The sequence below is a fragment of the Bombus vancouverensis genome, chromosome 7 (assembly GCF_051014615.1).
Source record: "Bombus vancouverensis nearcticus chromosome 7, iyBomVanc1_principal, whole genome shotgun sequence".
Classification (NCBI taxonomy): domain Eukaryota; kingdom Metazoa; phylum Arthropoda; class Insecta; order Hymenoptera; family Apidae; genus Bombus; species Bombus vancouverensis.
Genome location: NC_134917.1, coordinates 7,910,376 through 7,924,991, shown reverse-complemented (window position 1 = coordinate 7,924,991; position 14,616 = coordinate 7,910,376). Strand labels below are relative to the sequence as shown.

At 36.7% G+C, this 14,616-nt stretch overlaps 1 protein-coding gene across 1 annotated transcript in view; it reads left to right on the top strand.

The window, feature by feature from the left end:
- Window positions 1–12,724, top strand: part of KaiR1D (Kainate-type ionotropic glutamate receptor subunit 1D) — a 204,760-nt gene extending 192,036 nt beyond the window's left edge. The window contains exons 12-17 of the mRNA XM_033338471.2: window positions 439–576; window positions 2,132–2,330; window positions 3,829–4,060; window positions 5,218–5,333; window positions 6,457–6,612; window positions 9,553–12,724. Of these exons, the coding sequence (XP_033194362.1) occupies window positions 439–576; window positions 2,132–2,330; window positions 3,829–4,060; window positions 5,218–5,333; window positions 6,457–6,612; window positions 9,553–9,606 (895 nt within the window). The 3' untranslated portion in view covers window positions 9,607–12,724. The remainder of the gene's footprint in view (window positions 1–438; window positions 577–2,131; window positions 2,331–3,828; window positions 4,061–5,217; window positions 5,334–6,456; window positions 6,613–9,552) is intronic.
- The last annotated feature ends 1,892 nt before the right edge of the window (window positions 12,725–14,616 follow it).

Below are 14,616 nucleotides of genomic sequence, written 5' to 3'. Positions count from 1 at the left end.
ATCAAAGATTTCTTTATAACTGCTAGGGAAATTAGTATAGGTAATAAAAAATCAGTCAAAAGTGTTAGAAATTATAAATGAATGCTATACTAAACAAACAAAATAAAAGAAATCAATATTATTTTGCTTTATGTCTTGTTCATATTCGTTTTTTGCATTGATTACATGAAACTATTTACGTACAGAGTGCATATATCATAAATATGAACAAAATTCAAATTGAGTGTGAAAAGAACATTTCTCTGTGTGCTTGTTCATCAAATCTCTATACGATACTACTTATATCTCAGCTCTCATATTAAATTCGGGTCTCAAGTAATCCAACAATTACGAGCGCGAAGATTATCAACACATTAAAATCGATTGAATCCGTGGTATCACGCGCGTGCTGCGACTCTGAGGTCTAATCCTCTCCCTTCTCCTTTCACGTGTCTGCAGGTTCAGCCCTTACGAGTGGGAGAATCCCCATCCGTGCAACGGACAGTCCGAGGTCCTCGAGAACGAGTTCACCCTGATGAACTCGCTCTGGTTCACCATAGGCTCGCTCATGCAGCAAGGCTCTGATATAGCGCCGAAGTAAGTGACACGAAGAAAACACAGCTAGTCAAACAACCTAATAATAATATATATCTCTCTGTACTTACGTGCTCGTGTGTAATACGAGCGTGATATTTCCGTGTAATTCGTCGCGAAATTGCTTAATGTCAAACTAACATAAGATAGAGACAGTAATACATATGAGAGATTAGACAAAGAACAATTGTCGAGCGTTTAAACTGCTTAATTAACTAATTTAGTCGCGGTCACGGTTTATCTAGGCATAGAAAGTGATAGAATAAGAGCCTTCAGGCTTTTACGTATTGGGTTCTTATAATTAACACTGTTACGCTTAACATTGTATTCTAAATAACATTACTGTTTCCGACTGCAAGCGTATCCAAAATGGAAAGGTTTTCAATGTTTGAGAACTGACAATAAATATCAGTATCAATGTGTCCTTCGATCTCTGATGGAACTAAATGTAATGCTAGTGGAGAGTTGGGAACATTTTCCTCTTGAATACGGCTTATATGCGGAAGCCTCAAACAGTATTGAACGCAGCAATGTTAGTCTACAGCAATACTAAGTGTAATAGCATTAATTATGAGATGATAGAAGTTTAGTTGGGATAGGGAAGAGCGAGATTCGGGGCCGTAGGTGCTAACCCAATGTTATGTGACGATATCCTGGATATGCTATATCGTAGGCTTGCTGCAACCGATCACGTTCGCGTGTCGAAAACTTGCCGACGTGCTTTGCTATCGCCAGAGCTAGCGCTCTGTCTCGTCGACAAAGACGGCAACGAACACGACCACTACGGCGACCGTTTCGTTTAGTCGAAGTTGTTGCTGCTCCCTAGAGTCCACCTCCAGCCGAGAAACTGAACCGCGAAGTAACTGAGAACACCGCGGCACAACGATACTTGAAGGGTCTGATAAGTTTTCGTGAAGTTTACAAGGCGTGTAAAGCCGTGAGATCAAGAATCAGGATTTGATTTAGGTAATTCGGTTAATATAGAGTAGTTTCGGGAAGCAGCAACAACTTCATCGCATCGAACATTCAACACTTTCACTGTTAGATGAAGGATCATATTTGTTATCCGAAACTTCCTACGATACGGCCCCTATCCTCGAACGATTATCGTAGTCTTTCTTTTATTCATATTAATTGTTGTTATGCGTAGAGTTGAAGAAAAGGTTGCGCGAACTGCATGAGACGCTGCAACGTAGAAGCTTGATGTATTTATTGTTTTTTATGCATTTAGATGACTTCTGTACATATTGGTCATGGTATTTCGCGTGTTTTGAGCTTTGTCTCGATAATTTTGAGATATTTTTAAATCAAATATCTAATGTCTCTCGAATATCACGAAGATATATCGAAACTTACGAAATAGAGAGTAAAATCTTTGTTACATACTTCTTTCCAAAGTTACACGTATATGCGCTTGAAGTGTGTTTGAAGGAATAGAAATTCGATCTTTGAACAAATATGAAGTGCAGTTGTTTTAAATTCATGCGAAAAATACGCATTTCGAGTCGACTATCGTTGTTGAAAATACCGATTGCACCGCTTGAATTCTTCTTCCCAGAGCCGTGTCAACGCGCATAGTGGCGGGCATGTGGTGGTTCTTCACTTTGATCATGATTTCTTCGTACACTGCCAACTTGGCCGCGTTCCTCACCGTCGAGAGGATGGATTCACCGATCGAGAGCGCCGAGGATCTTGCAAAGCAGACGAAAATCAAATACGGGGCTCTCAAAGGAGGCAGCACTGCGGCCTTTTTCAGGGTAAGATCAGATGAATAACTTATGAGTGAGCGCTATACAAACGTAAAATCGTCTTGAGTTATGTACGTTACCGCTCATGAGTATCTGAGCACTTTGGTCGATCTACTTTGTAGTAGTAATATATGAATTTTATCAAAGTATACAAATTCGTGGTAGATTAATAATTAGATATCAATAGATAGATTCTTGTGGAGTTACTAAAGTATCTATTAAAAATATAGCTATGATATTTTTTACTATTTATTATATACACTTTTGTTCATAAATATTAGGACAATTTCTAAATTTATTATGTAGGACGTGACAAATTAAGAAAACAATTGATCAATCAGAATTTCATATTTATAGAAAATAATTTTATTTAAGAAATTTTTTAAAATTATTTGTAAGAGTCATAGTTGGTGTAATCGTGTCACAATATTCTATTAATACATGTAGCTACGATGATTATTTAAGGAATGAAATTATTGGAATTCAATTCGTTCTTAATTTTTTCATTAAGATACATTTTGTCAGAAATAAATAAGAGTTCAGATACTTTTAAACGATGGTGTAGACCATTTGCGTCCATCGATAAATCGTGCATATATCAAGCAGCATGTGTTACGATGTTGAAATTGTATCAGAGAATGGCTCATAAGTAGACTGGAGGAGCATAACTTCGCGAGAAACGAGAAGAAACACGAGGGAGAGCGCGTGTTGCTTGAGAAAACATCGCAGCCATTATTTAACGTTAATTCCCGTTTAATTTCGGTATTATGAAACTTTATTACAACAGATTACGCCAGAGGAGGAAAAAGAAATACGGAAGCAGCACGATTTCTACAAATTTTCTTAACTTTTTATTAACTCATCTGCTGAATTAAGAAAACGCTGTATTATAAGCGCCTTCTTCTTCTTTAAATATTATTCTTTATTCAAAGATCATGCAGCAGAAATGATCTATATTTGTAAATAAGTGAATGTTCACATTTCACATTTTATACGAATTCCAAGTAAACTACAGAGTGGTAAAAAGAAAGGATTCAGCACCTTAAAATTAAAGAGCATTCACCAAATGGAAGGAAAAATATCCTAATATTAACATTAATATATAGATATTAATTATCCAACCTGCATTTATTAGTAATGTTTTCTTCCGTTTGGCTCTTTCGCCTTTACCAGCGAGTATAATTACATTCTGTATATTACGAGCGACTATGGTTGTTCAACACATTTTTCTAATTTCATATCTACCACCCTGCGTAAATCCCACATGTGAAACGGTTAATCTTTAAGCGAGAAAATAGATGAAAAAATGTTGAATCCAACAGAAACGAAAATGGCACGCGTTATAACGTATCGATCGTCGCGATAGGGGTTTCGCATGATTTCCGGTGAAACCGCAGGCGGGCGTCGGCGGGTGTAATAGGCCTCCTTGAAGATTAACCAATTTCGACCGACGTTCCACCGTTTAATGGCACGCGTGCTCGACCATGAAATTCCTGGCGTGATCTAGGATTCCAATTTCTCGACGTACCAGCGTATGTGGTCCTTTATGGATTCGGCAAAGCCGACGGTATTTACAACTAGCAACGTCGAGGGTGTAGAACGGGTGGTCAAGGGGAAAGGCAGCTACGCGTTTCTAATGGAATCCACCTCCATCGAATACGTAATCGAGAGAAACTGTGATCTTACCCAAGTCGGCGGCCTCTTGGATTCGAAAGGATACGGCATCGCCATGCCGCCAAGTAAGTGAAACAAGTTGATATTTAATCACAATCGCGATCAATATAAGATCCAGCTGAATAACGCGAACATGCGACCATGAGATGATTTTCTATGGAAAGATAAAAAGAAAATATAGAATACAATTTTATCGTCCGCGACCTACCTTAGTTTCCGAGAAAGTCGACCTATATGCACGATTAGACGTATAAACTCATCGATTGGATAAAGTGTTAGCCGATTAAAGCGCAGTCGAATAATTCCTGATGAGAGATAGAGGTGCGGGCTATTTCGGTCGATCAACGCGTATATCCTTGATTTATGGTTCATCCCATAAACGGCGTCGAATCGGAAAGATAATTTTTCATGTTGGTTCCGAGAATTTATGGAGGAATTAGGATGCCGGTCAGCGATCATTTGTAAGAGTTCTGATCAATTTATGGTGAATATTTGGCCTAATGCGAAAAACAGTTGATTAATTGTTATCGTTAATGGGTTTGGTCAATGGTACGTGAAAGATGATAATAAAGTCTTACACGTGTAAAAGTTTTTACAAAAAAGTTCATTTTTTCCGAGATATCATTACGAAGGAAGATTGATTAACGCCGCTTCTCCTAAATTTCGTAATTTTATCAACCTTTCCGATTCAATTTTATTTATTACGTGTCATAAATAACGATAACTAACAATAAATTCTAAGGTAAATTTTTTGTAAAGCGGTGTTGAGAGATATAACATCATTCTTCTCTATTTTCAATGTATGTAGTTGATCAATATGGCTTTTAACAGTTCAAATAATGCTTGCATTTCCACAAAAAGGGAAGCAAAATTGAAATTCCTCTATTACTCGAAAAAACCAAATGCCTTCCATTTGTCGAAACAAAAATAAACGAAAATTCTCTGCAACCCATTGGCGCGTCCCTCCTCCATATTTGCAACTTTCTGCCAGAGCGGTGCAAACATTTGCAAACAAATACTCTGAAAATTCGAAAATACTCCATCGTTTCTCTTATTCCCGGGTCTTCGAGTATCATATTCTATTGAAACCAAGGGGTGCAATGTGATGGATGGAAATCAATGAAAACAATAACACCGATTACGCTTTCCAAAAAAGTTTCACGCGCGCGATAAATGCCGGCCGGTAGAACAGGCGCTGTTCAAAACGACCTTGGAATTTCAGATTCACCATACAGAACGGCCATCAGCGGAGCCATCTTAAAGCTGCAAGAAGAGGGAAAACTGCACTTGCTGAAGACGCGCTGGTGGAAAGAGAAACGAGGCGGAGGATCTTGCAGGGTGAGCATTGAGCATGCAAACATGATTCGAGTTTCTCTTATTTTCCACAAGGACGAGAGTGCAGTCGATAACTGTACGCTCGAAAATTCTGATCTCCCACGAAAGTGTATTTCGTTCTGGTTCCCCTTCTACAATGTTTCCAGGAAGTATACGAGAGCTCTAGAAGGGATAGACAGACCGTACCGAGAGAAGACATTTTCATAAATCCGTGAAATCATTGCCAGAACTATTATACGGCTATTATCTGCCGGTATTATTCCGCTTGGATGAATTCCCGTGACTATTCGTCGCTGGAATTTGTTGGCTGAAACTAGCACGGCTTATGTGGCATTTGTTGTATAAAGTTTATTCTTTTTTTTTTTTTTTTTTGAAAAAGGTGAAATTTCATTGATTTTAAAATTGAAATTATTTGACATGATAGAGACTATAGAAAGAGTAATGTATTGGTGTATTGAATAATTTCTTTGTGAGTGAAGAAATACTGAAGCGAAATTTAAAATTCTTCGTTCGTCTAATTACCTTTCATTTCATATTAAACTGTTTTATAATAAATATTATGGTTTCCGAGATAACGAGTGTAATTCGTCGCAAAATGATAATTTTTAGTCAAAATGAAAAACCGCAGACTCAATGGACTTTTATCAAAGTCATATAAATTGTACAATTGCACTTGTATGAAAATTTATATTCGCGAAACAGAATGGTTGGAAAAATTGACGTTGTGCGTGAATGTAATTTGACGAAACTAAAACGAAATCAATGGAAAATATATGTCGAACGTTTAACTATTCTCCTACCTGAATTGTTCCCCTCAAACGAAACAAATATTTTCATATAGATACCCCCTGAATTTTCGAAAACGATAGAAGATTAAAATTGATGAAAAATATATCCGTAAATGAAAAATGTTACGCATTCATACATTATGAGTTGTTTACAAGCCAAAATAGTTAATTCCACTGTTTAAAAGTTTGTACATTTTTGTACCAAGACACTCGATTGATGTCTATCTTATATACATAAATTCATCAATTTTCTCTACTTTTTATTACGCGAAGTTAACCACTTCGGCAAATAGGCGATTCGTATTATTCTCTCATAAATGTTTCTCTTTTTGCAACAGGACGACATGTCGAAGAGCAGTTCAACAGCGAACGAACTAGGACTGGCAAACGTAGGCGGGGTGTTCGTAGTTCTGATGGGCGGTATGGGCATCGCTTGCGTGATCGCGGTATGCGAGTTCGTCTGGAAAAGCCGGAAGGTCGCCATTGAGGAACGGGTGAGTGAGGTCAGATAGCACGTCGAAGAGGGCGTGATCGCGCCTGAAGTAACGTCGTCCAACACGCACCTCGATCCCGATGCGATCTACCCCGATATACCGCGCGAATACATCAGTTGATGTTCGCGTGATGGTGGAGTTCCTCTTTAATGGTCACGGTGCACCCACAAAACCACTCGGGTCTGATCGGCTTCTCGCTGTGATCGATGGAATCACGACGTGTCAGAGGGAAAAACTAGTTACAGACTCGCGAAGCGTCTTTGTTCTTGAAACGATTCGCCATTATAATTGTTTGGGGTTCTAATTAGAGATACGGTTGATTGATATCATGGCGTTAATTCGCTCTTTCCGTCCTCGTCCGTCTTCCATTTCCTTAGTCGTCTTTTACTTTGAAGAAATATAGGACGCGAGATAAAGTGAAAAGATATTGGGGCGTAAAGCGTCTTTGTTCTTGGGAGAGTAATTATTCACAGACTTTGGTAAACGGAAGTTACGACGCTAATTTGGTATTCCAAGTTTCCACTTGTTTTTACGATGCGTTGCTTGACTTCGTTTCTTTAGTCGATTTTAGCGGATTTTAGTTGTTGTTCGATTGACATGAATTTATTTCAAAGCGAGACTTCACTGTCCGTTTGGTACTAGCAATGTTTGAATTGTGATAGTTTCGATTCGGGGAAATGGGAATTCAGGAGTGGATGTAGAAATGAAATGGGAGAGAAGAGAGTGTATTGTTATGAAACACGAGAGTGTAGTTTATTTTTATGAAATAAAAATACAATTTCACGTGTTAAATAGGTTGCGAAGATTTCGAATAGAATGACCAGTCACCGTGATATTTTAATAGTCAATTCCCATGGTAATCCACTAAATGAATTTCATTGAATGCTGATTGCTGATTCACGAACGCGGATATATTCGGAAAAATGTTTGTTCCGCATAAAGCGAAGAAAATTGATATACAAAATAAATCGAATAAAAATAAAATAGATATTGGAAGAGAACTGCATTAAAAATTCCATTTACAAATGTCAGTTTTATTATTTTACACTATTATTTATATCATAGATTATTATAGACATTTTATTATTATAGATATTATTTTTATATTATTTGCAAAACTAAATTTCCAGTTAGAATATTATACTACTATACATTGTTGTAACGATCACAAAAAATAAAATCGTTCTCATCAATAATTTTGTAATCAAGTTACATTCTGTTAGAAGAAAGCGGCTGTCCACACACGTTTGACAAATCGTGTGTGTACAAATAGAATAACAACGATCAACACAGCATCCTTTATGTCTTACCAATAGCTCATAAACAAAATTGAGAATGGAATTCATTGACGAGCGCGCGGTTTATGAGAAGCACGGGGCTACAATCGATGAATTTCGTTCACAAAAGAAAATTCCAGTGGGCTTAGCAATGAAATTAAAGCGCGGCTGGGAGAAACTCGAGCGGAAAGCTCGTACGAAGCTCGCGTGTCTACAATATGTATTTGAGCTGCCGTTTGCGTACGTTCAAGCGGTAAGCAAACAGGCAAGTATTTGAGAAGGGCTCGTCCACAAATACGGATATGCAGCTTTGCGCCAGTGACCTCGCGTACCCGAGAGCAAACAATTCCGTCAGCCAACAAACGTCTGGTATTGCTGTTCGCCTTCGGAGCCGCGCTACTTCAGACCGCAACAGAGTAGCCGCGATACTTGCTCGAGTTTGAAGATGCTAATCGTTTTACGTGGACGCGAATGTGGATCGAAGATTCCAATATCCCAAATTAACCATTTCCAAATCATATGTTCTTTTATGCTCATTTCAACTTAACAATTAGTATAAATTGCAAAACAACTACTTTACGACGATTCAACAAATATTTACAATGATGAACTGGTTTTCAAAAATCAACACTTAATGATATATTTAGTATGTCAAACATATTTAAAGATTTATCTTTAAATTATTTAGTTTTTAAGCTATTGGATAAAAAAGGTCCGTCTAGATTGATACAAAATTATTGTAATAAAAATTGGGTCAGTGGTGAACGAGCTGCACGTTTTCTAAGCGTTTGAGTAGAGAAACGAATTTCTTTCTGTTATGAGAAGTTTTTGTATACTCTACACTGTATACAAACAGAATTTTGATACTTTTTTCAATTTACTTTAGAATTAGCATGACTTGCTGGAAGGGTCTGATTGCGAAGGGTGCTGAAAAATTGTAGGGGAACTTTGTGGTAGATATTGAGGAAAAATGGCCTGTAACATCTCAAGTATAGCTTAATTGAAGTGTGTCTCGAGGTCGTGTACTAGTACTTTATCAGAGTAATACTTGAGTAATACTTTATCTTTCAAATTATATCAACGAAATCCTCTTACGGTACCATTTAATTTTACCCAATAATGAAAGTTTCTGTATCTCCTATTTTTGTAATGCTGCAGCCTACCCCAGTTATAAATAATGAAACCTATAAATTAATTGAATTTAAGGACTTTAAAAATTGTAGAATTAACGAAGAATTTAACATTTATCTCTTATGAGAATTGGGGATTTTAATACTCTTCACACTGCATTTTCAATTCTTTTTTTTTTCTTTGTCTAAAATTATTCTTGTTTTATTTTATTTTGATAAATCGTTTGTAAATTTCGCAATTACACTCTCAATAATCTTATCTTCGATAGAGTTCAATCTTTCAGTTCGACGACTATTTTATCGCGTTTTCCATTTTTCACCTACGACGTTCAGCGAACTTTAGTTTCTATCTATTTACGAGCAGTCCATTCGTTTCCAAGCGTCCCCAATCGGGCAACTGTCGTTACTCCCGCTCGAGTTAATTTTTCTTATCAAAAACAAAAATGCTTCGCGTGCACCGTGTCGATCCGACTAATCGATCTGATGTGCCACCTAACGCAATCTTACCCGAGCATTTTCGTGTTCTGTTTTAGAAGCAGAAATCCTCGGGGAAACCGATCTGCGAAGCTTTTACCGATCTACACTAGCGGGCGATCCTGTAGGGATTCGTTCGCGAACCAGAAACTAAAGTAATATAAAAACGAACGAAACAAAGATAGAAAGACAAAAATGAACGGAACAATAGAGAACGAACAGAAATACGAAACAGATTCCTATGCCCGAGAAAAGCGTATCTGACCCGACGGACCTAAGGAGGAACTCCACCACATCAGTGATCGAGAACTGTGTGAAACACTGACAGACACAAACTGTAGAAAGTTCAAACGAACGTATAATCAAAACGAAGGAGCAACGATCCTCGACCTTTCCAGTTCTTTTTTTTTCTCTTATCCCTTCGAGAACCGTAATCTCGACCGACAATCTAGCCGGAACGTTATCGGCGGAACACTACCCAATCAATTATTATCGGGTAACGTACGGTGTCGTTGGAATTTCATTAAGTAGAGAGAAAAGGAGAAAGGATGAAAAGAAGGGAAGAAAAAGAGAAAAAAAATGAAAGAACGAAAACGAGAGAAAGAAAAAAAAAGAAGAAGGAACAGTCCAAAGGGAACGTTTGATATAAAACGATCGTTTTCTTTTCGTCCGCAACATCCCTTAATGACAGAGCCGTGAAATGATGCAGATATTGAAATTGGAAAGGTTAACGCGTTTGCTATTTGCTCATATCAAAACCTTTTTAGATTAATTGACGACCGACTTGAAGCCTCGCAGCGAGAATGAACGATATCTCGCGCGATTGTTACATATAAAAGCTAGAACAAAAAGAGAATGGAATATATAAAAATACAAACGCGGTGTGATTTCTTTTTTTTCTGTTTCTAATGAATTCACTGCGATCGCGACTGAATCGTATGGTGAGGAGTAACGAACTGTTTACATGAACAATCACGATTTTATACCGACTAGATAATTAATGTATAGCGTCAAGTTACAAACGTTTTATTGTATGTACATATTGTGTAGCTCGAGGAGTGAATCGCTGTTCTATGTAGAGTCTGTAAGCTTCTTTTGTGAATTAAATAAAAAGAAAGATGAAAAATCCGTCTTCTGAATATAATCGAATATAATCGAATAATGATATGATAAAATTTTTATTCCACCGATGGAAGCTTGCAGATTCTACATATTTGAGAAGAAATTCAATTATGCGATAGAAGATTCTATATGTCTCGATTCGTATAAACTTGTATGATATGAAATGAGAAAAAAAAAGAAAGAAGAAATAATGAGAACAGTGATCGCAATCGAAACGTAGGTGTTAAAGAATGAATCACATGTACGGTTCGAAAGGACACGCGCACGATGTGTGACAGTTTAGTATGACATTGTTAGTTGTGTCGCAATGTTTCTTGCCTCTCTTTCTCTCCCGCCATGGATACGCAGGAGGTGAGCAACTTTTCTTTTCTACTATGTATCTGCTACTCGTTGTGTCATAGCACTTGTCGATTGACAGACCGTAGAGCATGAGATATTTCTTTCCGAATAGCTGACTCTTTTTGTCGTTCGGTATACCGCAATGTTGGAAATGGAATTATTAAACGAACTTTTACGGAGGAAGGAAATATTTATAAGAATCCTTCGGTTTATTCATCTGTTGGGTTTTTCAAAGTTTAAACATTGTTTTATTTATTGGATAAATATATATACATATATATATACAGAAAAGTTTACAAGAAACTAAAATAAATGTACTGAAAAACTGTTTCCATTTTCATCATTGTTATTTTCTTGTTATTAATTAAACAGGGTAAAACAAAAAAATAATTCTTGTAACGCAGTATGGTGTGAGTAATTTTCTTAGTTTTATGTTCGTCTCCTTTGCGAATTGAATTTTTTAATACTTTATTTTCCTTATTTACAGCTTGTGGATACCGTTTTATATGAAAATTTATTAAAAACAAAGCAGATTGTTATAAATTATTTGTTGATCATCGCACGAATAATTATAAGACACAAACTGGTTTACTATGTGTGCTTGATTCCTTGTATTTTTTCCTTCACGTACTCACAGCTTCTATGAAATAATTGATTATTAATTAAGGTTGCATGCATATATCCAACAGAATTGTTTATCTCGAGAAAGTCAGCTTCGTGCCATGACGCGTCGCATAAACCCAACAATTTTAAAAGAGCAATATGCTTGATGTCCTCATCAAGATGTCTAACTCAAAGTTTCTATTCTACTGCAGAGTCTTTAAACTTGTTTTCTCATTCTTGTAACTACTTCAGCTAATATCATTGGATCGTAGAGTGTCCCATAAACCCAAAAATCTTAAGGAAGCGATATGCTTTATAGTCCTTTGTAAAATGTCTGGGTTAGAATTCCTATCTTATCGTAGAGTCTATAAACTTGTTTACTTACAGGTATTCCTCATAAGATACTGAACTTCGAATCTTCAATTGGTATTATTGAAATACAAACAGTCTATAGGAGTTTTGATTAAGTTAATTTGTTTTTTGAGAATGTACTTTATTTTAATTTGTTTCGTGTTTATCCTGTTTTACATAACAAATACAGTGGTAATCCTCTTACAACCCTCGCATAAACTTCAAAAACACAATTCTCGACAATTCTGGTTAATCATATTCTTCCTACGTAAACATTTTCTAACCGAATTTGTATTATCTTAATATTAAAGCAGTACATGATCGTAAATGTATTTATCGTGTGAGATATAGAATCTAAATTAAAATTAAATTTATCGCAAACTATTACGATTACCTGTGACATAACGATACCAATCGAAATTGGAACGCCACTTTTCTAACTATTATAATTAGGAAGAAGCTAATTTTGTCCAAAGTTCGTAGTCATTTATTTCAATAAAATATGTTATCTCTAAAAAAAGAACCTACTATAAACAAAATTATGTACATTTAAAAACATTCCCTTGAACGTATTCTTTGCCAACTTCTCTCACTCTGCTTCAAACAAACCCCATCACGAAGGCACCTACATACTAGCAGCCCGCAATCACTCCAGGACAGCATACCGATAAAAATTATTGCGCCAATAAAACTTCGTATCTCGAATATATCAAAACCAGGTTAAAATGTTTATGTGCATATTATACTGTACGTACACGCGTCATCGCACTTGGCTGACGAAGCTTCGCATATCGCGAAGAGAGCACGATTAAAGGGATGCAGCGGATGTTTACTGGAACTTTCCAGAAGTCCATGTGCTCGGAGATGGCGAGCGAGTTGCGTTACGCGCTGGATTGCGGGAACGGGACAAAAAAGTCCGCGAAGAAGACACTGTGTAGTCGCGAGAGGCAGGAATCGAACCTATCGATCGTGTCCGAGGAGGGCAGGTATCCGGTATGCAACAAGTACAGACACTTCGTAGGGAAAGCGCCTTTGACCTGAAGCTACGAAGCTGAATCATCGTCGAAGGGAGAAGAGCAAGGTGTACGGGACTAATCGAACTCGCGACTCGATGAACTATAAAGGCAATCGACGAACGAGAGATACGACGAGAGAAGCAACGAGGCGCGAACTAAAAGTTTAGCGCGAGATGAAAACCATCCACCTTCTCCAGTTGCTTTATCCCCCTTCTCTCTCTCTCTCTCTCTTTCTCTCTTTCTATGTGTGTATGTGTATAAGTCTGGTTCTTTCTTTCTTTTTTTTCTTCCATTTTTTCGTTCTTTGTCTTTACAAGTGACGCGAACGAACGAACATGGCAGTACTTCGACTAGCACTTTATACAGTGTACAGTGTACAGTCATTCAGTCGTTAATTGGAGCTCACTGGAATTTATCGTGCCGTGCGGAAGACAACGATGCACGCTGTTTGAGCGGAAAGATTAACGAGCAGTTTCGAGATCCTTTGTCTTTCGTTGCGCCACTCGTGGCAAAAGAGGGTGGCCTTCGTGAAACGAAACCCAGCCTAAGTGGTCGCGGCGTGAGCTGTCGCCGCGAAAATCTAATCCTTAATTGTCGCTGTCTCTGCGATTTTATATGTGTATGAAGACCACATGAAAAATATATGATAAGTCCATTTTCGTTGATTTTCCGACTTTTATGAAACTTGGTAGCTAAAAAGATGTATTTTAATATGAAATATTAGTTGCAGAACCTGCGTTACTTATTACGTGATGAAAAATATTAGCTTTGTTGTTATGTAACTTTAGCTTAATTGATACTATTCTACACAAGTAATATTTTTAAATTTTTGTTAACGTCGTAGAGCGCGATGGAAACACATATGTAATCCTAAAATCAAATACAAACACAGTTTTAATCCGGGATTACTTGACAACTGACTGATTTTTAAAATTGTTCTTTTCTGCACAACGGAAAAAGTATCACATCATATTTTTCATATCTGTAAGCTTCATATACACATGGCGCAGTAAGGAATAGGGATGATTGTGGATACGATTAATTTTATTAAAATTATAATTGAATATATGTTCATGAATAGTTGCCAACGATATATTAATTTTTAAACAAAATTGATCATTTAAAATTGGTTATTTATAACTTTTTATTCGAATCCGAATTTATAGTAGAGTGAAATAATTTAATCCTGTAATGGTATTTCCATATTTTATCAATTTTGTTAAAATGCTTCGAAACCTCGAATGTATTTAATATCAATAGACTAATACGAGTAGCGGATACAGGAAACGGCAATAATTATTGCCCATGCCCGTATATTTCTCGAATATATTAGAAAGCAATTTATGAATTCACTCCCACATAACTTAATTAAATATTGAAATTAAATGATCAAATATGCGATGTCTTCCGCACGATATGTTACAATATAAATGACAAACTTTTTGAAGAACGTATGCATGTCAAGAACGATCGAAAAAAGAGAGAAAGAACAAAAACTGTGGATTTTGTAATTGATGCATATAAAACGTTACTTGAACAGCGAAGGAAAACATCATGGAATCCAATTCACTCCATTATTATGGACTATGTCGTTCATTTTTAAAGAAAGTATCTACATTCGTGATCACTTGAGAAAAATATCACAAGATAATTAACACTGTACAAATTCTGTCTCTGTCTGTTCGGTGACGT